This window comes from Salvelinus fontinalis, chromosome 2 (assembly GCF_029448725.1).
Source record: "Salvelinus fontinalis isolate EN_2023a chromosome 2, ASM2944872v1, whole genome shotgun sequence".
Lineage (NCBI taxonomy): Eukaryota > Metazoa > Chordata > Actinopteri > Salmoniformes > Salmonidae > Salvelinus > Salvelinus fontinalis.
This window is the reverse complement of record NC_074666.1, coordinates 10504390-10532236: the sequence shown is the minus strand read 5'-3', so window position 1 is coordinate 10532236 and position 27847 is coordinate 10504390. Positions and strand designations below refer to the sequence as shown.

Sequence of the window (27847 nt, the reverse complement as noted above, 5' to 3'; positions counted from 1 at the left end):
AACCCAGCAGCAGGACCGCTACCTCCGCCTTAGTGCAAGGAGGTGCACTGCCAGAGCCCTGCAAAATGACCTCCAGCAGGCCACAAATGTGCATCCAAAGAAGTCATTTCCTTCATCTTCTTTTATAGCCTGCGACTGGTGGGTGGTAAAATGACATCTTTTGAATTCCTTTGGCAGTGAATTAATAAATTAATATTTTACTGTGGCCATGTCACTGACACTTATTCCACTTGATTTTGCACGGACAGCCTAAATGCAATTCACATGATCTTCTGTACTGTTATAATGAGAATTCATAACTCAAAATGTTTTCTGAATGTGGAGGATGTTTTGTGTTGGCTTAGTAGCCTCTACTGTTGTACTTGTCCTAGTGTTCATGCTATGACCCAATTTATGACACAAGTTTGTCTACTTGCCGAATAAGGCTGTTTCAGATTAGGTTATAGGCTGTTCTGGTTCTGTTATACTACTTTGAATTCCAGCCGCTCCATTCTCATAAGGGGTTCTTTTAAGAGTTTTCACATATTAGATCAAGGCAGACTATTTGAAGACGTTCACTTCCAATTAGGCGATGGCATGTGGGGGTGGCATGTGTGATCTGACTGGGATATACACAACAACATTCCCAATAGAAAAGCACATTTTTCTAGTCTCTGGGGCGCTTAGTGCATCTTTGACAAATGGTGTTTGCCCCAGTATTTAACTTCCAAAACTGGTAGTTCAAGTTTGAAGATTTTCTTGGAGTCTACTTTATTTATCAGCACTCTTTATTTATTTATTTAGCACCTTAAAAGTCTTTAGTGTGAGACACTGGAGCAGAACAGAAGGCATCTGACTTGGAGATAATAAGCTTTTCCCCCGAGGTTTAAAGCCAGATTAAATTGGCAGTCTAGTAGTAGCAGAGGTAGAGTGATTGTCTGTCTTTTTTATAATCTGCCTTGTCTCTGAAGGTTTACCTTCCTATCTCGCATTAGACTGGCCTACTTCCTGTTGCTGTATTGTAGCTACTGTTTCTGGTTTCTATTGACTTTGTCTAACTGTGGTAGGCCTATAAATAGTTACCTGAGAGCAGAGATGAGGGATGGTGAGGTTAGGTAACCTACATGAATTTGTTACCATTTTGTTTTGGCCGCTTCACTGTTGGCCCACCCACTTCCTAAACTAAGCTGGTCGCCCTCCCCTTCCTCCATTGTGGGTCTTTATTTCAGAAAACTGCCTCTTGCACCCGAAGGTTGTTGCAGTCTATAAAGGGTTAGGCTAATCAAAGGAGTACCTTTTATTTAGGCTAATTCATAGAAAACCTTCCAACTGTCTGCAACTAGTGACCAACCAACATTCAACAAGCAGTTTGCCTTTGTCGACCAGGACAGGTGCTATCAATTTGCTGTAATTTGTGCCAAATGTTTTACACATTTTATTATAGTTTCTGTATGTGCCTCACAGGAGGTTGGTGGCAGCTTAAATTAAGAGGATGGGCTCGTGCTAATGGCTGGAGTGGAAAAAGTGGAATGGTATCAAACACATGGTTTCCAGGTGTTTGATGCCATTCCATTGACTCCGTTCCAGAAATGATTATGAGCCGTCCTCCCCTCAGCAACCCCTGCTGATATGCCTCAATCCTCCTTCCAGGAAAGATGCAGAACTGAGGGTGACTATCCATCCTCCCGGCCCGGTGAAGTGTGAGACTAAATAGCGTGTCGTGAGGAAAAGGGAAGAGGGACGATGGGGTTCGGACGGGACCTGGGGAACTCCCACGATGGGCTGTTGAAGCTGCAGGACTGGGAGCTGAAGCTGCTGGAGACAGTGAAGCGCTTCATGACGCTACGGGTGAAGAGCGACAAGGAGTATGCCTCTCTCCTCCTCAACATCAGCCAGCAGGTGGACAAGCACGACAACTCCTCCCAGATGGACTACATCAGCAACGTCTCCAAGGTTAACACAAACACATATCGATTCAGAAATACAGATATATTCATGTATACAGTACAGACACAAGTGTCAACACAGACTACATCAGTAATGTCTTTAAGGTGAGATAAAAAATGGTGCTTTGGTGAACCTCTCTCTCTCGCTCCCTCTCTCTCGCTCCCTCTCTCTCTCTCGCTCCCTCTCTCTCTCTCGCTCCCTCTCTCTCTCTCGCTCCCTCTCTCTCGCTCCCTCTCTCTCTCTCGCTCCCTCTCTCTCTCTCGCTCCCTCTCTCTCTCTCGCTCCCTCTCTCTCTCTCGCTCCCTCTCTCTCTCTCGCTCCCTCTCTCTCTCTCGCTCCCTCTCTCTCTCTCGCTCCCTCTCTCTCTCTCGCTCCCTCTCTCTCTCTCGCTCCCTCTCTCTCTCGCTCCCTCTCTCTCTCTCGCTCCCTCTCTCTCTCTCGCTCCCTCTCTCTCTCTCGCTCCCTCTCTCTCTCTCGCTCCCTCTCTCTCTCTCTCGCTCCCTCTCTCTCTCTCTCGCTCCCTCTCTCTCTCTCTCGCTCCCTCTCTCTCTCTCGCTCCCTCTCTCTCTCTCGCTCCCTCTCTCTCTCTCGCTCCCTCTCTCTCTCGCTCCCTCTCTCTCTCTCGCTCCCTCTCTCTCTCTCGCTCCCTCTCTCTCTCTCGCTCCCTCTCTCTCTCTCGCTCCCTCTCTCTCTCTCGCTCTCTCTCTCTCTCTCGCTCCCTCTCTCTCTCTCTCTCTCTCTCTCTCTCTCGCTCCCTCTCTCTCGCTCCCTCTCTCTCTCTCGCTCCCTCTCTCTCTCTCGCTCCCTCTCTCTCTCTCGCTCCCTCTCTCTCTCTCGCTCCCTCTCTCTCTCTCGCTCCCTCTCTCTCTCTCGCTCCCTCTCTCTCTCTCGCTCCCTCTCTCTCGCTCGCTCCCTCTCTCTCGCTCGCTCCCTCTCGCTCGCTCACTCGCTCGCTCCCTCTCGCTCGCTCCCTCCCTCTCTCTTGCCCACCCCCTCTCTCCCTCTCTTGCTCTCTCGCTCTCGCTCCCCCTCTCTCACTCCCCCTCTCTCACTCCCTCTCTCTCGCTCCCTCTCTCTCTCTCGCTCCCTCTCTCTCGCTCGCTCCCTCTCTCTCGCTCGCTCCCTCTCGCTCGCTCGCTCGCTCTCGCTCCCTCTCGCTCGCTCCCTCCCTCTCTCTTGCCCACCCCCTCTCTCCCTCTCTTGCTCTCTCGCTCTCGCTCCCCCTCTCTCACTCCCTCTCTCTCGCTCCCTCCCTCTCTCTCTCGCTCTCTCCCTCTCTCTCCCACCCTCTCGCTCTCTCCCTCTCTCTCTCTCTTTCACTCCTTCTCTTTCGCTCCTTCTCTCGCTCCCTCCCTCTCTTTCGCTCCCTCCCTCCCTCTCGCTCCCTCCCTCCCTCTCGCTCCCTCCCTCCCTCTCGCTCCCTCCCTCCCTCTCGCTCCCTCCCTCCCTCTCGCTCCCTCTCGCTCTCTCTCCCTCTCTCTCCCTCTCTCTCCCTCTCTCTCCCTCTCTCTCCCTCTCTCTCCCTCTCTCTCCCTCTCTCTCCCTCTCTCTCCCTCTCTCTCCCGCTCTCTCCCTCTCTCTCTCGCTCTCTCCCTCTCTCGCTCTCTCCCTCTCTCGCTCTCTCCCTCTCTCGCTCTCTCCCTCTCTCTCCCACCCTCTCGCTCTCTCTCCCACCCTCTCGCTCTCTCTCTCTCAATCCGCTTCCTCTCTACACCTCCCTCTCTCCCTCTCTCTCTCTCTTTCGCTCCTTCTCTTTCGCTCCCTCCCTCTCGCTCCCTCCCTCCCTCTCGCTCCCTCCCTCTCGCTCCCTCCCTCCCTCCCTCTTGCTCCCTCCCTCCCTCTTGCTCCCTCCCTTCCTCTCGCTCACTCCCTTCCTCTCGCTCACTCCCTCTCTCTCGCTCCCTCCCTCTCTCTCTCGCTCTCTCCCTCTCTCTCCCACCCTCTCGCTCTCTCCCTCTCTCTCTCTCTTTCGCTCCTTCTCTTTCGCTCCTTCTCTCGCTCACTCCCTCTCTCTCGCTCCCCCCCTCTCTCTCGCTCCCCCCCTCTCTCTCGCTCCCCCCCTCTCTCTCGCTCCCCCCCTCCCTCTCGCTCCCCCCCTCCCTCTCGCTCCCCCCCTCCCTCTCGCTCCCCCCCTCCCTCTCGCTCCCCCCCTCCCTCTCGCTCCCCCCCTCCCTCTCGCTCCCCCCCTCCCTCTCGCTCCCTCCCTCTCGCTCCCTCCCTCTCGCTCCCTCCCTCTCGCTCGCTCCCTCTCGCTCGCTCCCTCTCGCTCGCTCCCTCTCGCTCGCTCCCTCTCTCTCGCTCCCTCTCTCTCGCTCCCTCTCTCTCGCTCCCTCTCTCTCGCTCCCTCTCTCTCGCTCCCTCTCTCTCGCTCCCTCTCTCTCGCTCCCTCTCTCTCGCTCCCTCTCTCTCGCTCCCTCTCTCTCGCTCCCTCTCTCTCGCTCCCTCTCTCTCGCTCCCTCTCTCTCGCTCCCTCTCTCTCGCTCCCTCTCTCTCGCTCCCTCTCTCTCGCTCCCTCTCTCTCGCTCCCTCTCGCTCCCTCTCGCTCTCTCGCTCTCTCGCTCCCTCTCGCTCTCTCGCTCCCTCTCTCTCTCTCGCTCCCTCTCGCTCTCTCGCTCCCTCTCGCTCTCTCGCTCCCTCTCGCTCCCTCTCGCTCTCTCGCTCCCTCTCGCTCTCTCGCTCCCTCTCGCTCTCTCGCTCCCTCTCGCTCCCTCTCGCTCTCTCGCTCCCTCTCGCTCTCTCGCTCCCTCTCGCTCTCTCGCTCTCTCGCTCCCTCTCGCTCTCTCGCTCCCTCTCGCTCTCTCGCTCTCTCGCTCCCTCTCGCTCTCTCGCTCTCTCGCTCCCTCTCGCTCCCTCTCGCTCCCTCTCGCTCCCTCTCGCTCCCTCTCGCTCCCTCTCGCTCTCTCGCTCCCTCTCGCTCTCTCGCTCCCTCCCTCTCTCTCGCTCCCTCCCTCTCTCTCGCTCCCTCCCTCTCTCTCGCTCCCTCCCTCTCTCTCGCTCCCTCCCTCTCTCTCGCTCCCTCCCTCTCTCTCGCTCCCTCCCTCTCTCTCGCTCCCTCCCTCTCTCTCGCTCCCTCCCTCTCTCTCGCTCCCTCTCGCTCGCTCCCTCCCTCTCTCTCGCTCGCTCCCTCCCTCTCTCTCGCTCCCTCCCTCTCTCTCGCTCCCTCCCTCTCTCTTGCCCACCCCCTCTCCCTCTCTCTCTCGCTCCCTCTCCCTCTCTCTCGCTCCCTCTCTCTCTCTCTCCATCTCTCTCTCTCTCTCTCGCTCCCTCTCTCTCTCTCTCGCTCCCTCTCTCTCTCTCTCGCTCCCTCTCTCTCTCGCTCCCTCTCTCTCTCGCTCCCTCTCTCTCTCTCTCTCGCTCCCTCTCTCTCGCTCTCTCTCGCTCCCTCTCTCTCTCTCTCGCTCTCTTGCTCTCTCGCTCTCTCTCTTGCTCTCTCGCTCTCGCTCCCTCTCTCTCACTCCCTCCCTCTCTCTCGCTCTCTCTCGCTCTCTCCCTCTCTCTCCCACCCTCTCGCTCTCTCCCTCTCTCTCTCCCTCTCTCTCTCTCTTTCGCTCCTTCTCTTTCGCTCCTTCTCTCTCTCGCTCCCTCCCTCTCGCTCCCTCCCTCTCGCTCCCTCCCTCCCTCTCGCACCCTCTCGCTCCCTCTCGCTCCCTCCCTCCCTCTCGCTCCCTCTCGCTCCCTCTCTCGCTCTCTCCCTCTCTCGCTCTCTCCCTCTCTCTCCCACCCTCTCGCTCTCTCTCTCAATCCGCTTCCTCTCTACACCTCCCTCTCTCTCTCTCTCTCGCTCCTTCTCTCTCGCTCCTTCTCTCTCGCTCCTTCTCTCTCGCTCCCTCCCTCTCTCTCGCTCCCTCCCTCTCGCTCCCTCCCTCCCTCTCGCTCCCTCCCTCGCTCCCTCCCTCCCTCTCGCTCCCTCTCGCTCTCTCCCTCTCTCCCTCTCTCTCGCTCTCTCGCTCTCTCTCTCTCAATCCGCTTCCTCTCTACACCTCCCTCTCTACCTCTCCCTCTCTTCTATCTTTCTCTTTTCTTCCTCTCCCATCTCTCCAGTCTTGGGCCCACATGGTCCAGCAGACAGAACAGCTGAGTCAGATCATGAAGTGTCACGCGGAGGAGCTGAACTCTGGCCCTCTGCACAGACTCACTATGATGATCAAAGACAAGCAGCAGGTTAAGAAGAGCTACCAGAGCATCCACACACAGATCGAGTCCGAGATGAACAAGGTACTGTATACACACAAACACACTCACATTTAGCCTAGTATTGACTTTATTTGTGGTGATATGGGGCATTGTTGACAGGGTGTTTCACACATGTGAAAGAGGCACTTGTAGTGTGGCTAAAATGCTAATCCTGCAGTTAGATCAGGACATGTTTGTTTTCTTTGACTAGACCAGGTATTCCCACACTGGGGTACACACAATAAAAATGTAAATCACATATATACACACAATATGTATGTGTATACATATGTGTGTGTGTGTATATATATTTATATATACACACACACACACACACACACACACTACCGTTCAAAAGTTTGGGGTCACTTAGAAATGTCCTTGTTTTTGGAAGAAAAGCAAATCATTTTGTCTATTTAAAATAACCACTGCAAACCAGGACAATAGGATATTTTTTAAAGTACTGGACAGCTTTGTGACATCAAATGGACTTTGGTGGTCAATATGTGTTGGTATCTGTACTGATGGTGCAAAATCCATGACAGGGAGACATAGTGGAGTGGTAACGCGCGTGCAAGCAGTTGCTCCCGACGCCACTTGAGTACACTGCAGCATCCACCGAGAGGCTCTTGCTGCTAAGGGAATGCCTGACAGTTTGAAAGACGTTTTGGACACTACCGTGAAAATGGTTAACTTTGTTAAAGCAAGGCCCCTGAACTCTCATGTATTTTATGCCCTCTGCAATGATATGGGCAGCGACCATGTAACACTTTTACAACATACAAAAGTACGCAGGTTATCAAGGGGAAAGTATTGAGACGTTTTTTTGGATTGAGAGACAAGCTTAAAGTTTTCTTTACTGACCATAATGTTCACTTGTTTGACCACTTGCATGATGACGAGTTTCTCACACGACTGGCCTATCTGGGTGATGTTTTTTCTCGCCTGAATGATCTGAATCTAGGATTACAGGGACTCTCCGCAACTATATTCAATGTGCGGGACAAAATTGAGGCTATGATTTAGAGGTTGGAGCTCTTCTCTGTCTTCATTAACAAGGACAACACACAGGTCTTTCCATCTTTGTATGATTTTTACTGTGTAAATGAACTTAAGCTTACGGACAATGTCAAATGTGATATAGCGAAGCACCTGAGTGAGTTGGGTGCACAATTACGCAGGTACTTTCCCGAAACGGATGACACAAACAACTGGATTCGTTATCCCTTTCATGCCCTGCCTCCAGTCCACTTACCAATATCTGAACAAGAGAGCCTCATCGAAATTGCAACAGGTGGTTCTTTGAAAATTGAATTTAATCAGAAGCCATTGCCAGATTTCTGGATTGGGCTGCGGTCAGAGTATCCTGCCTTGGCAAATCACGCTGTTAAGACACGGATGCTCTTTGCAACCACGTACCTATTTGAGAGTGGATTCCCGGCCCTCACTAATATGATAACTAAAAACAGGCACAGACTATGTGTGGAAAATGATTTAAGACTGAGACTCTCTCCAATACAACCCAACATTGCAGAGTTATGTGCATCCTTTCAAGCTCACCCTTCTCATTAACCTGTGGTGAGTTATTCACCATTTTCGATGGACAATTAAGGTTTTATATGTAAGATGGTTAAATAAAGGGCAGACTTATTGATTATTATTATTTGTGCCCTGTCCTATAAGAGCTCTTTGTCATTTCCCATAAGCCGAGTTGTGACAAAACTCACTCATTCTTATGTTTAATAAATGTATCGTATAGTGTGTGTGTGGCAGGCTTATTACAATGATGGCAAAAACCAACATTTTAGAGTACGCTGACCCTGATGCTAGAGGGGTATGCAGCTGGAGGTTGAATGTTTGAAGGGGTACGGGACTATAACAAGTTTGGGAACCAATGTACGAGAGAATGTGATGATGTTTCCGATATGATCTCTCCTAGGTGACAAAAAGCGACCTAGAAAAGTTAAAAGGCACCTACAGACAATTAACAAAGGATGCCCACAGTGCCAAAGAAAAATACAGAGACGCAATGGTGAAAGGTAAGAATTTCTCCTGATTATTTACAGAAAAATATACGTTTAATGTAATGATTCATAGTAGTGCAGTTTATCTTGGAGGAAATATATGAAGTCTTATTCGAGACCAGCTGAAGTGCATCAATACATTTGTCACCAAACCCTGCAGAGGGAGATCATCTGACCGACATATCTTGGGCGGCGGATGATGAGGCACAACCATTTTAAACCTCCTCCAGACAAACCAGCAGTACAGCACTTGTTGGGTTTGTTTTCAGGCAAGGAGCCGGAGAAGGCGAGGGAGCGTTACGACAAGGCCACCATGAAGCTTCACAACCTCCACAACCAGTACGTGCTGGCGGTGCGGAGCGCCCAGCTCCACCAGGAGCACTACCACGACACCACGCTGCCCCTCCTGCTCGACTCCCTGCAGAAGATGCAGGAGGAGATGATCAGTGCACTGTGAGTGTGTGTGTGTGGCTCCAGCAGAGATTAACAAGGGATACACTATGTAAAGATTCATTCAATGAGCTTGAGAATATCTTGAAGGTTAAAGTAGATTAACAAGTAGATTGTGCTTTGCTTCGTTGCGTCTCGACCCTTGGGTTGAACCCCGATGATGGTCTAAGGGTTGAAATGTTGAACACACTTGGGTGCATATGCCACTGTGTGCAGTGTTCCTTTTCTGCAGTGTCCATCCTAGACGTCCAGCAGCACACTGCAGGTTATGAGTCATCAGATATGTGACGCCCTAACAAGTCAGGCGACGTAAACATTCTTTGGAAATTGTAATACGTAAATGAATAACTATTTGCAAGGGTTCTTCTTGGTGTCGCATGGGATTAGATCCCAGATGAGGCTTAATCCCATCATTTCATAGCGATCGTAGGATTACTAGGAGGCGGGGGCACCCTCTTGTTCAGAATGTCCTGCTTAAGCTGTGTTTTTAATCACAACGTTTTTTAAGTCTTAGACAGATGTTAATAACAGGAGAACAATTCAGAGTTCCTCCACTGAAATGATATTTCTGAACTGAGTGAGAAATACAATGGGTTTTAGAATGACAATGTGTCTATCCCGGTTCATAAACCCGCAGAGCTGTCCATCTGTATGATCCTCGAGTCACGCAAATGTGTGTTTTTAAGCCTTTCATATACTGAGCATACGCTTACCTCAATTTTAACCTTGATTTCTTTATTTTAAAAAAAATATATGATTTTCTGACTGTTCCGTCATTTTCAGGAAGGGGATTTTGGAGGAATACAGTGAAATAACCAGTCTCTTAACTGATGAAATAGTGAAAGTCCACAAAGAAATCCACACCTCCATCGACCAAATTGATCCTGTGTCAGAGTATGAACACTTCATTGAGGTTCACAGGTAGGCTTTTAGTTTAAGGCCTTTGAAATGTTACCTATTTATGCTTCAATAACAGTACTTTATTTCAATTTCTAATTTTGGTTAACATGAAGTATCATCATCTTCCAGGTCTCCAGAAACCAAAGAACCAAATGTAGAATTTGACGTCTCACTGTTGGAGGAAACCGAGAATCTTCAAGCAAACGAGATCCTATGGAACAATTTGACTGCAGACAGTTTACAAGCGATGTGAGTAGAAAATGTATGAAGGGAGGAGAGTACTGCCGTCATTAACCTTGTCTCGTTCTCTGACGTTTTGAAAAGGTGAGAGGAGGGTGCAAGGAATCAATCCGTACAGCATCTCCTATTGACTAAGGATATAGTGTGTACCTCTGTTGGCTGACTGATTGTGTCAAAGGTCAGATACACTTTAATCCACTATCTCCTTCCGCAGGCTGAAATCCACATCAGATGAGCTGGGCCTCACTCAGCAGAGCCTACGCACCAAGGAGGATCTCATGCAAGACTTGGAAAACAAGCTTGATGAGTCCACCAAAACATGTGAAAAGAAGTCTGAGTACGTTGCTACCATAACAATACAGCTCTAATGATTCTTGCGTTCTCGATAAGATTATCTCCCATAGCATGTGTTAGATGTTTTCCTCAATCTCATGGCTTTCAGTTGTACACGTGCCATTAAACAATGACAACGGAGACCATTAGTGACTAGCTTAATAGATTCCAAGTTTGTCGTTGTTTCTAAGAAGCTCGATTGGCCATGATCTAACTCTAGGAGCACGAATGATGTGAAGGTTCATTTAGGCGGACAGGGTACAATAGACAGAGCTATGTCTGTAGCACAGGGCTCAGCACATATTTCAGGGTCTGCTGGATAATCCCCTGTAAGATACGATGATATTATCAGGCCTGTCCAGTCATCCCCATGTGAAGTCTCAGCTACAGGTGTGATTAAGGATGAGGACTGGTTGTATGGCCTAGGCTAGTTTTTATCCTGTCTGAAGTTCTCTTTTTGAAAACATTAGTAAAGTGATTAGGACAGTTGAGAAGTTGTTTTTTGTGAAGAATTGTGCGTATAGGTTTTATCCCTTCTGTGGCAAGCAACACTTTTAAAAACGGCCCTCTGCTTCCACAGCAATGTTTGTTGGGTGTTTGACTAAATTGTTTTGAGTGAAATGTCTTCACACCCATTAATCAGAGCACAGAAACAGCTCAGTGGTCACACTGTAGGCTATATATCCCTCTGGTGGAACGCAAACTAGAAAATAATTTTCCACATCCTTGTTCCGAGAGGTGGATTAAGTAGTTGTAATACTGTTTGATTTCAGACTAGCGCCAGAGCCTGACCTCTTTCTCTCTCTCTTTTCACTCTCTCACATTGTCTCTCCATCTCTCCGCTTCTCTCTCCCTGTCTCTCACACCACACTCATTCTCTCTTTCCATCTCCCTCCCTCCATCAGTGTGGTGCTGCTGCTCAGTCAGAAGCAGTCTTTGGAGGAGCTGAGGCAAACGGTCCAGTTGTTACGCTGCACAGAAGCCAAGCTGGGCGCCCAGAAGGACCTGCTTGACCACAAGATGCAGGAGAACGAGGGCAAGGAGCCTCCCCCCATGGTCAACTACGAGGACGACGCGCGCTCCGTCAACTCCATGGTGAGTGAGTGGTTATTGTTGTGGAGTTGACCGTTGTTGGTTTTAGAATAGGAAGGATTTACTTGTCAAGTCGGAATCCAATCTGATATGTGATTGTGAACCATGGTGAAACGGAGAACATCAGTGTGGATTCCGGGATATTACTTCCTTTGTAATCAGAATGAATGCAGCACTTTCCACTCACTGTCCTACTATGAACTTCTCTCTCTGACCTTTTCAGAGATACTGCATAGCGTCTGTTGATTAAATGTGTTTGCTTGATGATTTTGTTAGCCCTAGATACTTTTGCGGCTGATATTTACTTCTATACACTTACACATACTGGTACTGTGTCAGTTTACTGCTTTCTATTCATTGTATAGTAGTAAGCCAGAATGTTTATTTGTCTTGTGCTGTCTCCATGAACATACTCATTCAGGAAAATCAGTGGGTTTTTCATCTAAAGGACACTGTTGTGCTGTCTCCATGAACATACTCATTCAGGAAAATCAGTGGGTTTTTCATCTAAAGGACACTGTTGTGCTGTCTCCATGAACATACTCATTCAGGAAAATCAGTGGGTTTTTCATCTAAAGGACACTGTTGTGCTGTCTCCATGAACATACTCATTCAGGAAAATCAGTGGGTTTTAATCTAAAGGACACTGTTGTGCTGTCTCCATGAACATACTCATTCAGGCAAATCAGTGGGTTTTCATCTAAAGGACACTGTTGTGCTGTCTCCATGAACATACTCATTCAGGCAAATCAGTGGGTTTTTCATCTAAAGGACACTGTTGTGCTGTCTCCATGAACATACTCATTCAGGCAAATCAGTGGGTTTTCATCTAAAGGACACTGTTGTGCTGTCTCCATGAACATACTCATTCAGGCAAATCAGTGGGTTTTAATCTAAAGGACACTGTTGTGCTGTCTCCATGAACATACTCATTCAGGAAAATCAGTGGGTTTTCATCTAAAGGACACTGTTGTGCTGTCTCCATGAACATACTCATTCAGGCAAATCAGTGGGTTTTTCATCTAAAGGATGCTGTTGTGATGAATCTTTGAACTTTCATTAAAACAATTTTTTACTTTTCTCATCAATTGTCACTGAAATGTCGATCTAAAAATAGATGTATCTCTGTGTCAATCATGTTCCTGTTATAAACCAGCTCAGAAGAAAAACACCAAACATTGCATACCAGTTTTCCACTGGTTTAGTCATTTCAGTGAAATGTGAAACATGTTTCACCAACGTTGAGATATTTGGCTTTGAATGGGGCAGTGTATGAGTGTAACTGCAGTATGCGGTAGATGATATGGTGGTGCTGTTGAGCCTCTCAACTCTAGCTCTCTCGGCAGAGAGTTGGGTGAGCAGAAGAGGGCAGTGTAAGCACATTGTCATAGCTATAAACCTCTATACACTATAGTAGAGTGTATTCGGCTTGCTCAACTGTTTATTCTCAACACATTTTCAACCATATGTCTGTATTTTCAGGACAAAGGCAAAGACAGGACATCAAAGTTTGACACCTTGCGTCATTCCTTAGCCGGCATCCTCCGCTCTCCCAAATCAGTCCTTGGCTCATCATCGGTAAGTTCTGAAGTCTGTTAAAAAAACAGGTTTTAAAAGTATTGTGTTCTTGTGTAGTGAGTGTGGAAACTATCCTGTGCGTTAGCAATTGATGTTCTTCAATAACACAGACCCCAAAACAAATCAGGGGGAGAAAAATAGGCTTATTTGAGAAGGACAAATCAAGATGTTATGCTGGTAGGTAGATGTTCAGTCTCCTCTGTCCTCAGCATTTCTCCACTGAACAAAGGAACAGGGGGCCATTTATAACCCTACACCCTAGCCTGGGGTTTACTAATCAGAAGTCCTTGCAGTACCACTGGGCCAATGGCCAAATAACCAGTATCCTGCTCCCGACTCAATGTACAGACCAATGACAACGTGGTACACGTAGCTCTGAGTTCAGGAGTGACATTCCACAGATTCTAAACAGCTGTTGAACTGAAACACAACTCCTATTTACATTGACAATTCCCTATTGACCATTAATTCTAGTACTCTCATCCTCTGCATTGTGTATTTATCTTCAAAATATTCTTATATGTGTATTATATATATTGCGTCCAAATTGTGCCTGTTTGATCTGAGTGGAGTGACAGATCTTATAGCTCTCTTGACTGGCAATTGAACAGGAATTGATGATTGATCCCTAACTTTCATTATCAAATCATCATCATATCATTATATATCATGTCATATCATTCCATTGTGCGTATCCAGCAGTTTTTCGACGTGATCCCAACTAGTGAGAAGCCCCTGGGGGACCAGGAGTGGTACCATGGGGCCATCCCCAGGACCGAGGCCCAGGAGCTGCTCAAAGAGCAGGGAGACTTCCTGGTCCGGGAGAGCCACGGCAAGCCTGGCGAGTACGTCCTGTCTGTGTTCTCAGAGGGACAGCGGAGACACTTCATCATCCAGTTTGCAGACGTGAGTTCTACTTGTTCAGTTCTGAATAAACTAAAGGTGTTTCTTAGCCTGGTCCAAGATCTGTTTGAGTCATGTTTGGCATGACAAGGAGTTGACATGATGGCACAAACTGATCTGAGACCAGGGGTTTGTCTCATTGCAGAGCCACTAGGTTTCAGCAGTAAAAGAGACAAAATATAAAGGTGTAGTCAGTTATATTTGATGTGATGTGCGTCAGCCAATGGTTGCTTTGTGACTGTTACTAAGATACAGAAACGAGAGATCACAGGCACCTTGGTGGAAACGGAAATTCATTGGCAAGGAATTCTATGGTTGATGTGTATTTAATTTAATTTGTTCAGATGACAGCTACTAGTAATTGCTTGTAAAGTTGTTTCCGTAACACAAAAGATGATGATTCGAAAAGCTTCCAACTCAACTTTGTAATTAATCAATCCCATGCTCTCTGCCTCCTCTTTGTCCACAGAACCAGTATCGTTTTGAAGGCACTGGCTTCCCGACCATTCCTCAGTTAATTGAACACCATTACACTTCAAAGCAAGTTATTACCAAGAAGTCTGGGGTGGTGCTTTTAAACCCAGTCGTCAAGGTAAAACATATTTCCTCTCCTATCTTTGTTCATACACCCTGTGATTCAGATCTAAAGTCAATGAGTGATCTCACAACAGGGTTGGGAATGTAATTATTGCTAAAGCCATCAAGCTGTCATGGAGGCCTTTAATCACACTGTGAAACTCATCAGCATGCTTAGGTTGTTCATTATCTTGTGGTGTTTGTGGCAGGAGGCTAATAGATGGTCAGGAATAAGCCCTTCTGACATCAACTAAATATTTTAGTTTGAATCAGTAAAGTGCTGTGATCACAGTTGAACAACTTTTTGTTGGAAGTTCTAACTACTCTTTTTTTTTTTTTTTATCAAACTTTTTTTTTAAACTTTAATGTATTAGAATAGAGCTTCTCAGACGGTTACAATACCAGGTTGTTCTCTTTTGAATCACAGTGATCATACTGTGCTCCAGAAGACGCCTTGCTATTTTACCCATTGACAATGGTAGTGATGGGGAATAAATATGTGCAGTAAAATATCAGGTTATTATTTTTGACAACCTATATCGTATCGTTTTGACAATATGGCAATATAATTTTTGCGCTGGTTGGCTGTACCTGCACCAGAGCTCCAGTATGTTCTCCATATTCTTTTTAAATAAGGATCCAATTTGCTTTCAGCACTTTTATTTCCATGACTGATCAAAACTTGTTTTCTCATGACTCTCATCCCTCAGCAGCAGACATATGGTGAGTGATGCGATTGGAACATCGAATCGCAGTAAAATCACAGTATTGTATCGCAATACATATAGAATCGTGAGAATCGCAATACATATCGTATCGCCACCTAAGTATCATGATAATATCGCATCGTGAGGTCCCTGGCAATTCACTGCCCTAATTGACAGCATTAACTCCTGGTTTCCAGACCTGTATGATGTTTTTCAGGACATATTTCTAATGTATAATAGTGCAAATGTCTTTTTAATATCCGCTCTGTGTTGCAAAAATAGGCCAACACTGTCAATAGCCAGGTTTAATCATAGAGAAGACCTCGAGTCCTCTTCAGCTAGCCTGCTGGTGATGAACATAATGGTGTTTTAATTGCCTCAGCCATCACCAACACGGGGCTAATGGTTGTTGTCATTACTACTGTAATGGATCTGCTGAAGCCTAGGAATAATAAGTGTTTTTAAATGCTCTTTCTTCAAGCACTTCGTGGCAAAGTTGTGAAATTTGACCATTAGGCACCACCTCGCTCTTGGAAGAATGCGATTTGGATTTGATCATTGTGTTATTGGATGAGACTGGCCATTGGAATGTTATGTTGAGCTGGGCCAAAGATGGAAAGACTTTGAAATTATTTTCCCTTCTCTGATGTTTTTGAGGCATCAAGGTCTTTTGTGGTTTATTTTTCTTTTTTGTAATTGTGCCTCGGATTATAGTAATTCTGAATATAAAGTAGTCGGTCGGTGCTCCAATGTTACACAGTAGCTTTTGTATGGTTTTCATTGTACTGTTTGTGGATGTTCTGTGTCTTGTGTTTACAATTGCCTATGTTTTGTTCCATCTTTTGTAGGATAAAAAATGGATACTCAACCATGAGGATGTTACTCTTGGAGAGCTTCTTGGCAAAGTGAGTGATTTTAGATATCCTTTTCATTTTCACCACATCTGTAGGACAGATATTATCTTGGAGTAGTTTTGACATTCATCATCATTGATGTCAATATATGTTTGATTAAAGCAACTTCTGTTACTGTATCTCTGTTTTTCTTTGTTCTTAGGGCAACTTTGGTGAGGTATTTAAAGGAACATTGCGGGACAAGACTCCTGTGGCAGTCAAAACATGTAAAGAGGATCTTCCACAGGAGCTGAAGATTAAGTTCCTATCAGAAGCCAGGTTAGACGACAAAATCACATTTTTATTTGTCACATGCGCCGAATGTCCTAGTTCCTATCGAGCCAGGTGAGAGGATCACATGTCCCAGTTCCTATCAGAAGATGAAAATGTCTGCTGTCAATCATTTGCAGGTCCCATCGAGTACCTTGAAACGTCTGTTCACTCATCTAACATTATTTCACTTCACACGCTTTTAATCTGGTGATTAGAGATTTGACAGTTATGTAATTATCTCATACTGGTACTTTCTTGATCTACAGGATCCTCAAACAATATGACCACGCAAACATTGTGAAGCTGATAGGCGTTTGCACACAACGACAGCCTATTTACATTGTGATGGAGCTAGTGTCAGGTAAGTCCAGTAGCATAACTTTTTAGGACTCAATTGTGGTGTGCAATTTCCAAAGTAATTGTGTTTACAACACTGTGTTACAAATGTGAATATACATTTTATATCCTATTTGAAGGAGGGGACTTCTTGTCGTTTCTACGGAAGAAGAAGGAAGACCTGAAGACCAAACAGCTGGTGAAGTTTTCATTAGATGCTGCTGCAGGAATGGCTTACCTCGAGCTCAAAAACTGCATCCACAGGTATGGAGATCTTCGCCTTGTTTTAGCGTTGTCAACATCAATCTGAAATATTGTATGTTTATTCTTCTCCATAGAGTATTCCAACTAGGGCTAGGCGACATAGCCAAAATATCATATCACAATATTTGTTCAAATTTGTGATGGTATTTTATGTTTTTTAATATTAAAAGTTCTAAATATACTTGGAGTAGTTTATAACCCTAGGGTGGCAACACAGCAATTGTAAGTGATTTCAATTTGGCTTTCTTCATTCTCCATATACAGTTCATTCCAACTTCAAACAAAAATCATGTTCAGTGTTTTCCTCAATTTCTGCATTTCCTACACTTTTGTTATCATTTCCACACGTTGCCACGCAGGGCTGCATGAAAAGGACAAAAATCTAGGCCTAGTTAATTTGTGAACTGTTGGAATCGTGGAAATATAATGATTATTTAAATGTTATAGTTGGAATATAGTGGGCAGCACCTTGAATACATTGTTGTTTGACATGAGAACGAATGAATAAACCAGGGATGAATTATTGAGAGGGAAGGAACCAAAGTGTTTCCAGGGGAATCTAATTAGATGTTACATTGCATGTTTTCTGTCCTCATGTAGCTAGCTAACATATGCATGCTTCGCTTATAGAGAGAAATAGTAATGGCATCTTTTTGTAGGCCCTAACTCAACCATGGCTCGTTGGTCAAAGCCTATGGGGAAATTAATGGAGTTTTTGAATAAATAGGGGTGTGAACGCTAAAACGTTTAAACAAAGTTGGGATCCTTAGTGTTAAGAAAAATCCCTAAACGAAAACAATGTTTTTTTTTCTTCACTTAATTAAAATCACAGTGCAGTTATCACAAAACATTATTTTCTTGTTATAGCCAATAGGCTATAAAGGCCTGGGAAAGTTGTGTAATTCACATAAAACCAGAGAGGAAGAGACTACTTGGTGTATTTGCAAGGTTTGTAAAACAAGACATTGCGAGATGCAGATTACCAAAACATATGAGCACGCTTTTGCCTTCTGCCTCTCTCTCCTTTACTCTGGCTTGCCTGCTCTGTCTCTTCGCTAAGGCTGCAAGTGTGTGTTCAGTCTAGCGGTCATACATATTTAATAGTACCGTTATTCTGCATTGTAAATTGATGTGGAATCTTTCGAAGAGTCGGCAAATTTTCTGTTATCGTGTTAAAGGAAAACCCGATGTTGCAATTTAAACGTTAAGCAAAATTGTCCCTTTGTCACATCTCTAGTGGTAAACACAGGCTTAGGAGATATACGTTTTGTTCTATGAGTTCATCTTCATCAGCTAACGTACATTTTTATGAATTTTGAAGCATTTATGTTCTTAAAAAAGCACAAAGCACACCAATGCTGCATAAAGATCACGTTAACTGACTGATATTATCTCATAGAACAAAATGTATAAGATCTCCTAAGCCTGTGTTAACCTCAGACCTTATTTTGGGGGTTTATCCAAAAAAAACTATTCTTTGCCCATAGGGATGGCTGAATGAACCAGAGGTAACTCATTTCCGAGTTTTAGGACTAAAAGCTGGCGAACTCTACTCCTCTCTGATTTAGACGATGCCGTTGCACAAACAACATGCCTGTCTAGACCTAGACCAGCACTGGTACCAAAGTTTGATAACTAAACCAAGATAGACCACAGCCCGTTGTTTCAAATGGGAACACATAAGTCATAGTTGGCAGAACAAGCAAGGAGCTGGGCAGAGCCAAGCACGAGCTAACGAGATCCTATTAGCTCATTGTAGCGTGCATTTGCATATTTCTTTTAGGGAACGCTTACTCTGAAGAACGCGTTCTGGACTCCTTCTCGCCATGGACTCCTTCTAAACATCGCCTTTTTTTTATTTATTTTTTTACTTTAGGGTAAAGTTGACAACTTAGTCCACTCTGTTCGTAACAGATTATAGTTTTGGGAACAGAACTGTGTTGAGATCAAATGTTTAATCGAAATCCAGCATCTCCCACTGCCTGACACTTGGCTTCATGGAAACGCTAAGCGGGTATACATATACATCCGGTGAAATATCTGTTTACCATGCTATATTAGCTAGCTACGTTTTCTGATTCTCTAAGTACATTTAGTAAGCTAGCTAGCAAGCCAGCTAATGAACAATTAGCATTAGTGGCTAACACAATTGATTTTATCCACAAGGCACAACTTGCTAGGAAAAGACAAACTAGCAGACGGTAGTTTGCAGGCAGTAAGGTACACAAATTAATAGGGTAACTATAGAAAGCTTGTGGTAATCAGCATTGTTGTCACCAATATCTTGTTGCATCTATCTGACCATGCAGACTGCAGAGTGAATGGTAAGAAAGTGTTCGTGACTCCGTGGTTGGGCAACCACATGCTCTCCCTGAGTGACAGGGGGCAGGGCTTGGTGTGGGAATCAGGAGGACAGGTAGAAAAGAAGACTCAAGGAGAAAACGGAGTAAAAGATAAAAACGGACAGAGTTGCATATCACATTTAACAAACCAAACATTGAAATACCATTATAGATGGTAAAGTAAAAGCCCAAACCAGTCCATGCATTAATACTGGTATGCAGTAAAATACGATATACAGCCCTAATTCCAACAAATAGCCCTATCTGTCTAATGTTCAAGAGATTGCTCATGCTTTGAATAGTATTTCAGTTAAGTTCTTATTTTTACTTCTATATATGACACACAACTTCATACATGAAGCTATTCTTAACCTAGCATGAAGCCTACTAGGCTGGTCATGGCTCACGTCAACACCATTATCCCAGAATCCCTAGTCCCACTCCAATTTGCATACTGCCCCAACAGATCCACAGATGATACAATCTCTATTGCACTCCACACTGCCCTTTCCCACATGGACAAAATAAACACCTATGTGAGAATGCTATTCATTGACTACAGCTCAGCGTTCAACACCGTAGTGCCCTCAAAGCTCATCACTAAGCTACGGACCCTGGGACTAAATACCTCCCTCTGCACCTGGATCCTGGACTTCCTGACGGGCCGCCCCCAGGTGGTAAGGGTAGGTAACAACATATCTGCCAGGCTGATCCTCAACACGGGGGCCCCTTAGGGGTGCGGGCTCAGTCCTCTCCTGTTCACCCATGACTGCATGGCCAAGCACGGCTCCAACACCATCATTAAGTTTACCGATGACACAACAGTCGGCCTGATCACCGACAACGATGAGACTGCCTGTAGGGAGGAGGTCAGAGACCTGGCAGTCTGGTGCCATGATAAAAACCTATCCCTCAACGTGATCAAGACAAAGGAGATGATTGTGGACTACAGGAAAAGGAGGACCGAGCTCGCCCCCATTCTCATCGACAGGGCTGTAGTGGAGCAGGTTGAGAGCTTCCAGTTCCTTGGTGTCCACATCACCAACAAACTAGAATGGGGGTAGTGCCTTTGACTAAGCTTCCTACCATCCAGGACCTTTATACCAGGCGGTGTCAGAGGAAGGCCCTAAAAATTGTCAAAAACTCCAGCCACCCTAGTCAGACTGTTCTCTCTGCTACCACGCGGTACCGGAACGCCAAGTCTCTAGGTCCAAAAGGCTTCTTAACAGCTTCTACCACCAAGTCATAAGACTCCTGAACATCTAATCAAATGGCTACCTGGACTATTTGCATTGTCCACCCCCATTTTATGCTGCTGCTACTCTGTTTGTTATCTATTCATATAGTCACTTTACCTCTACCTACATGTACATATTACCTCAATTCCCTTGGCTAACCGGTGCCCCTGCACATTGACTCAGTACCGGTACCCCCTGTATATAGCCTCACTACTGTTGTTTTTTTGTTGCTCCTTAATAATTTTTATATTACATTTATTTATTATTCAGTTTATTTTAGTAAATCATTTTTTCATAACTGCATTGTTGGTTAGGGGCTTGTAAGTAAGCATTTCACTGTAAGGTCTACACCTGTTGTATCTGGTGCAAGTGACAAATAACATTTTATTTGATTTACAAATCTAACTGAATTTAAACCCCATGAAATGTCTTCCCCTCTGTAATGCCAGAAGGCCCTCTAAAGTAAGATATGTGAGGGGACAACATGTATCTCTCTCTGCTTAATGCAGTTTACAACACTGTCACCTTTGATGGTAACACACCAAGCCCTGAGCCATATCTCTCTATCCAGGCCAATTTGAGATTGTGTTTTCGGGTGAAAACTAGTATTTCCAGCAAGCCAGACAGTCGCAAGAAGAGAGAGGTGCTGCAGCTGCAATCAGTCTTACATTTATCTCAGCACAGCGGGGCTATCAAATCATCTCCGGTGCATTGCTCTTACTTATCTCACCGGGGCCAGTCTCCCTGAGTGACAGCCTAATTTAGCCCAACTCTGTGGCTCGGTGCCGGCAGTCAGCAGAAATGACAGGAGAAGCGCTTTGAAAGATACCGGCGTAGCTGTAGGCCTCTTCCCACAGAGGGGCTGCAGATGAGAGCAATGAAATTTAAATGGGAGGGATGCAGGGTGCAATGTGTCCTGCGAGTGTGTACACATGGACGTCGCACCCACGCATATACGGGGCATACACACTTTCACATACTTACATACACACACAACCCTGTAGTGTACACACACAAACACACATACCGGGTCATCCCAGCCACCTGCAGCAGGGCCAACCAAATCTGGTGGATTACTTTTGTCTCTGCAAAGTAGAAATGTTCACATGATCAGATTACAGACAGTATGGTGACCTTAACATGGGCAGTGGTAGTGGAGCTCCCCATCTGTTAAAAATGGGGTTGGTTTTAGGTGTCCTGATTGCCTACTATTTCAGTCATTTATTTCATGGCATATTGTTAATATGAAAATGTTAATGTCCATGATGAGTATTACTTCTCTATTTTTTACATAACACTTATTTTTCTTAACTGCAATGTTGGTTAAAGGAATGTAAGTAAACATTTCACTGTAAGGTCTACACCTTTGTAATCGGCACGTCACAAATAAACATTTGTCGGAGGAGGATAGAGGGAGGGAGAATGGAAGTGAAATGATATTATTATCCCTCCCCCTGTCCATCCTTTAGGGATCTGGCGGCTAGGAATTGTCTGGTGGGAGAGAGCAACCTGCTGAAGATCAGCGACTTTGGGATGTCGAGACAAGAGGACGATGGGATCTACTCGTCGTCTGGCCTCAAACAGATCCCCATCAAGTGGACGGCTCCAGAGGCTTTGAATTATGGTAAACTGGAGGGCCTTTCTTTTTCACCAATTTCTTTATCAAAGCTCCAAATAGATTTATAGGTTAACGGCAACATAGGCCTTACCCCTCAAAGGGTAATTACTGTAGAAATAACTCTCAATAACCATGTTCTTTTGGGAGTATATGATTTGTAGCTCTGCAGGAGGTAGCATAGTTTGATCAATTCTTCTTGATGACACAGCATGTCTTCTTCAATACTTGATGGCTGAGACAGTGGGGTTGTGTTTGGTCGTTGTTCCAGGGAGATACAGCTCGGAGAGTGATGTGTGGAGTTTTGGCATCCTCCTATGGGAAACGTTTAGTCTAGGAGTGTGTCCTTACCCAGGGATGACCAACCAGCAGGCCAGAGAGCAAGTGGAGAAAGGTAAGAAGACATCCCTCCAAGGGTTCAGAGTGTTGTGTTGATCTCCCTTATTGCCAGCATATCTCTATTAGCCTGGTAGCCTGATCTGTTTGTGCTTTAGCCAACTCCTCTGTTGCTTATTGTCAGGCCAGTAGACAGAGGTGTATGTTCTCCAGTATTTTTTTTAACCTCTTGACAAGCTCATTCATAAGTGAACCCTCCCTCAGTCGTCAACAGATTGTACCTTACGATTTTTCCTGTTGTGAGGGTCTTGCTAATGATATAAGACGGCACAACACTACATGGCCAAAATTATGTGGACAGCCATTCAAATTTGTGGATTATGCAATTTCAGCCACATCCGTTGCTGACAGGTATTAAATTGAGCACCCAGCCATGCAATCTCCATAGACAAACATTGACAGTAGAATGGCCTTACTGAAGAGCTCACCTTTGCAACAAGTCAGTTTGTCAAATTTCTGCCCTGCTAGAGCTGCCCTGGTCAACTGTAAGTGCTGTTATTGTGAAGTGGAAACAGAACGGGATCACCTAGCGCGTAAAAATTGTCTGTCCTCGGTTGCAACACTCACTACTGAGTTTCAAACTGTTCCAAACTGTTCCAAACTGCCTGTGGAAGTAACGTCAGCATAAGAACTGTTCGTCTGGATGAGAGAACTCAAAGGATTACTTTAAGGGGTTGTCTGTCTGTCCTTTTGCATTGGAGTTGGCCCTATAGAGACAATTACTTTAACTACAAGAAGTCATGAAGAGAACTGCGTTGGATGGTCATTTGTTCTCTAAACTTATACCCCTGATTATACTGCCTCGATCCATCTTAGGAAATTAAATGACATTTTCCCTCTGTCTGTCTGTCTCCCCCCCATCTTAGATTACAGAATGTCCTGTCCAACAAAGTGCCCTGAGGAGATTTACAAAGTCATGCAGAAGTGCTGGGAGTACAAACCTGAAAATCGGCCAAAGTTCGCCGATCTTCAGAAAGAACTGGCCTCGATCAAGAAGAAATAGCAGCCTGGTAGGGGAAGGTGGACCAGGTCATGTCATCACATCCAGGGGATCACCCCCTTACAACCTGAGAGAAACACCACAGAACGTTACAGCCTTGATGCTACTTGTCGTGATTGTACTCACGATGTATACTTTGTCACAAAATCACTGTGTTATTTGCCTAGGCAACTGTTTTGAGCCATTATCAAGGAGAGAGATCTCTGCTTAGCTTGGATCATTGTCAAAATATGACAGTATTAGTTTTTTTAAACCTGGTGTTCCTTTATTTCTGTTCCTTTCTCTTACTGAACCTCTGCAACTAAAGGTGTTTTGAGACATAACCATGCAAACATGTGTACAATAGATACAATTCATCATGCTCCATTGCACTTCTGTCGTTTTGCTATTGGTCATCACTCGGGCATAGCCACGATAACGAGAAATGTAACAATTTCTAGTTTTTTTTTTAGGGCCCTGAGTTTGGTCCTGTTAAGGTTAGATGAGTAATATGACTTGAAAATGCAAAGCAGTCTGGTGCTCCGTGTAGCCGTGCAACGTCTAAAAAAGACTGTCTAGATGCCCTCCGTAGCTCATTTCAGTCTTCAGAGACAGATGGAGTTTGAGAACCAGTTCCTACCCAAGGACGTAACAGTTTATACCTAAGGGTATAGTGTCTGTTTTTGTCTCGAGCTTGACTTTTTGACATTCAGCAAGAAGTTTTTTCTTCTTCCTGTGAAGTCTTATTGTGATGTGACAGTTTGATTTGAGATCTGTGAATCATTTCTGTCCTAAGATTTCGTAAAGTATTCTCTTTTTGCCCACTATTTAATGTAGAAACCCTTTGAGTAAAACATACAAGGATAGGTGCAATTTGTGACACCCTTTTCCTATAATTGTTTGGGCTTTGTAATGTAGAAATATTGCAATAAGGCCATTTATTTAGAATTAATATAATTTTACTTAGAAATATTAAATGTTTCAGACCCTCCAGAATGCTGACTATTTTCTACGTTTTGGTCTCTGTTGTTACAAGCTCAATACTCATCATTTGAGAATTAGAATGTACCATAACTGTACTATCTGACTTGAAATGTGAATTTAGCATTTTGTGTCAAAAACAATCCGCTTTTACATAGCTACGAGAGTTTTAAGGAGCTCCATTTTTCATGTATTCATTTTTGTGGTATTTTTTTACTTCCATTTAAAAAAAATAAAACTACTGTTCTAAATCGTTGATAGACATGCATTCAGCAATGAACAGTGAACTTGTTTTCATTAAGTATACTTCGGGCCAGGAGTTGTATCTGACCATGCGACATGACCAAGAGAGAACTCTGGGGCCTAGTCTATACCTATGGTCTACAGTTTTCCTGGCAAGGTAATTCTCCGGTCCCTAATATAGTATATTCGCTATTCCAGCCACTCCTGTATGATGTAATTTCTCTGAGGGTGCCATGTTGTTTCTATGTCAACCAAGCTGCTTGCCATTTGTGCTGATAGCCCAAGCGTGTCTTCAAAAGCATCTTCTGTGAAGTAACACGTCACATCCATCCATCAGTTTCACTCCTATTAGAATGATGGAACTCTTGTCTTTCAAAAAACATTCCTCCTGTATTTTGTAAATACTTGTAGATGCTATAACTTTTATTTTATGCAAATGTAGGTCACGTTTTGTGTGTTTCTCTATTGGAAGTGTTTCTTCCAATGATTTATTCGATAAAGAAAACATTTTCTATGTTTTGCTTCTGAATCTGCATGATTGTTTGTACATTTTTAGTATATGTATAAAAGATTTTTGGAAAAATCCTCTTTCCTATCCATTATACAATGTCTCCTGCTCATCTATCCTGTATCCTCATCTTACTGTGTCACAAATTACACCCTATTCCCTATATAGTGCACTTATATGCCAAAGGTAGTACATTATATGGCGAATAGGGTGTCATTTGAGACACAGGCTTTGGTTCGTTGACAGGAGTAACAGTTATTTTCTTCATTTCTCCAGTCAAATTACCTCCTGATATTTAAAGAAATGTTTTGCAACCTAGTAAGAAAAATGTGTAGAATGAATAGGCGAAGGGAGCTTACATCTTAACTACTGGTTGATGAGCACAAGATATTTCTGTTAAACACATTTGAAAAGCATACACCTTTTTCAGTAACTCTTATTTATTTGAAACACTTAAATAGTATGAGTATTTTATATTAATTTGTCTCCTGTTAGTGTATTAAAATATTTGCCTTTTTTTTTATTTTTTTTTATAGAATTTGTTCTATGGTTAAAATTGTTTTCTATTTTTATTCTTCTCATGCAAAGTGACAAAGTCTAGATTTCCCCATGAGTAGTTAAAAATCTGCTCTACATTACTGGCCAATACATGATACAGACCATTATTACACTTGTGTTGAATGGAATTGTCTTTGTCACTCATTTGTTTTTGAGTGAAAGTGTATTTAAGCTTCACAATTCAATGTGAAAGTATTGTGCTGCATTAACGTTAGCATTCCGGTATGTACTCCAAGACCAGCTTCACAGCTTTTAAAGGTGCAGTGCCTTCGAAAAGTATTCATACCCCTCGACTTTTGACATTGTTACGTTACAGCCTTATTGTTTAATGGATTAAATAAATCCTCTCAGCAATCTACACACAATAACCCATATTAACAAAGCAAAAACAGGTTTTTACATTTTTTTTGCCAATTATAAATAAACAACTTATTTACATAAGTATTCAGATCATTTGTTATAAGACTTGAAATTGAGCTCAGGTGCATCCTGTTTCCATTGATGATCCTTGATTAATCTACAACTTGGAGTCCACTTGAGGTCAATTCAATTGATTGGACGTGATTTGGAAAGGCACACAACCATATATAAGGTCCCACAGTTGACAGCAAAAACCAAGCCATGAAGTCGAAGGAGTTGTCCGTAGAGCTCAGAGACAGGATTGTTTCGAGGCACAGATCTGGGGAAGGGTACCAAAAATGTCTGCAGCATTGAAGTTCCCAAAGAACACAGTGTCCTCCATCATTCTTAAATGGGAGAAGTTTGGAACGACCACCACTCTTCCTAGAGCTGGCCGCCAGGACATACTGAGAAATCGGAGAAGGGCCTTGTTCAGGGAGGTGATAAAGAACCCGATGGTCACTCTGACAGAACTCTAGTGTTCCTCTGTGGAGATGGGAGAACCTTCCAGAAGTACAACCATCTCTGTAGCACTCCACAAATCAAGCCTTCATGGTAGTGGCCAGATGAAAGCCATTCCTCAGTAAAAAGCACATTACAGCCCGCTTGGAGTTTGCCAAAAGGCACCTAAAATATTCTTAGACCATGAGAAACACAATTCTCTGGTCTGATGAAACCAAGATTGAACCTTTTGGCCTGAATGCCAAATGTCACGTCTGGAGGATGCCTGGCACCATCCCTACGGTGAAGCATGATGGTGGCAGTATCATGCTGTGGGGATGTTTTTCAGCCGGCAGGGACTGGGAGACTAGTCAGGATCGAGGGAAAGGTGAACGGAGCGATCCTTGATGAAAACCTGCTCCAGAGCACTCAGGACCTCAGACTGGGCCGTAGGTTCACCTTCCAACAGGACAACGACCCTAAGCACACAGCCAAGACAACGCAGGAGTGGCTTCAGAACAAGTCTCTGAATGTCCTTGAGTGGCCCAGCCAGAGCCCGGTCTTTAACCTGATCAAACATCTCTCGAGAGACCTGAAAATAGCTGTGCAGCGACGCTCCCCATCCAACCTGACAGAGCTTGAAAAGAATGGGAGAAACTCCCCAAATACAGGTGTTCCAAGCTTGTCGCGACACCCAAGACTCAAGGCTGTAGTCGCTGCCAAAGGTGCTTCAACAAAGTTCTGAACACTTATGTAAAGTTTATAAATTACCTGTTTTTGCCTTTGCCTTGTCATTATGGGGTATTGTGTGTAGATTGATGAGGATTCTTTTTTTACATTTAAAAAGCTGTAATGTAACAAAATGTGGTTAAAGTCAAGGGGTCTGAATACTTTCCAAATGCACTATGTGCATTACTGAGCTTTTTTCCTAAAGCATATTGTTTTTTAATGTGTGTGTCAGACTGTAATTTAAAGAGCTGGGATATTTATTGCCACAACAGACCTTATTGATTGCACTTTTGGCCATGTTAAAGACACACAGACACAATAGTACTGTTGTGTTTAGCCCAACATGCTTCCCTATGAATAAAGACCATATCTAAAGTAACAAGTGAACAATGCACTGGATTTGAATGAGTATCACGTTATAGTTAGCCCATATTATGTAGTAAGAATTACTGTAGCTAGTGTGGTTGTATTTGAAAAATGTCCTTAAATGTGTTTGCTATTACACACCTGTATGCCCCTTGTTAGATTTAGCTTTCACAATCATGTCCTGTCATTGTTTATACTGTGTACTTGCAATAAAAAACATTATTGGCTCTTTGAATTCAACAGATCATGTTATTTCTGATTTGGGAAGGTGAAGGTGGAGAAATTAATATACACCATTATCTTTGAAATCCTTAATCAAAATACAAATATTTGATGATCCGCTTCCATTGTGAGAAATAACGGTGGTGTGTTAAACCTCTTGTG

General features: G+C 44.4%; 1 protein-coding gene across 2 annotated transcripts in view; it reads left to right on the top strand.

The window, feature by feature from the left end:
• Positions 1-27698, top strand: part of LOC129811738 (tyrosine-protein kinase Fer-like) — a 36644-nt gene extending 8946 nt beyond the window's left edge. Inside the window, exons 2-19 of one of the 2 annotated variants that reach the window (XM_055863299.1) lie at positions 1630-1932; positions 5968-6141; positions 8039-8138; positions 8393-8576; positions 9357-9494; positions 9603-9722; positions 9928-10050; positions 10952-11141; positions 12621-12716; positions 13419-13622; positions 14089-14211; positions 15751-15807; positions 15959-16074; positions 16335-16429; positions 16545-16668; positions 21718-21872; positions 22135-22257; positions 23126-27698. In XM_055863299.1, the coding sequence (XP_055719274.1) occupies positions 1723-1932; positions 5968-6141; positions 8039-8138; positions 8393-8576; positions 9357-9494; positions 9603-9722; positions 9928-10050; positions 10952-11141; positions 12621-12716; positions 13419-13622; positions 14089-14211; positions 15751-15807; positions 15959-16074; positions 16335-16429; positions 16545-16668; positions 21718-21872; positions 22135-22257; positions 23126-23262 (2469 nt within the window). In that variant the 5' untranslated portion in view covers positions 1630-1722 and the 3' untranslated portion in view covers positions 23263-27698. Of the gene's footprint in view, positions 1-1629; positions 1933-5967; positions 6142-8038; positions 8139-8392; positions 8577-9356; positions 9495-9602; positions 9723-9927; positions 10051-10951; positions 11142-12620; positions 12717-13415; positions 13623-14088; positions 14212-15750; positions 15808-15958; positions 16075-16334; positions 16430-16544; positions 16669-21717; positions 21873-22134; positions 22258-23125 lie in introns of both variants that reach the window. The other variant, XM_055863290.1, reaches the window with a different exon arrangement.
• The last annotated feature ends 149 nt before the right edge of the window (positions 27699-27847 follow it).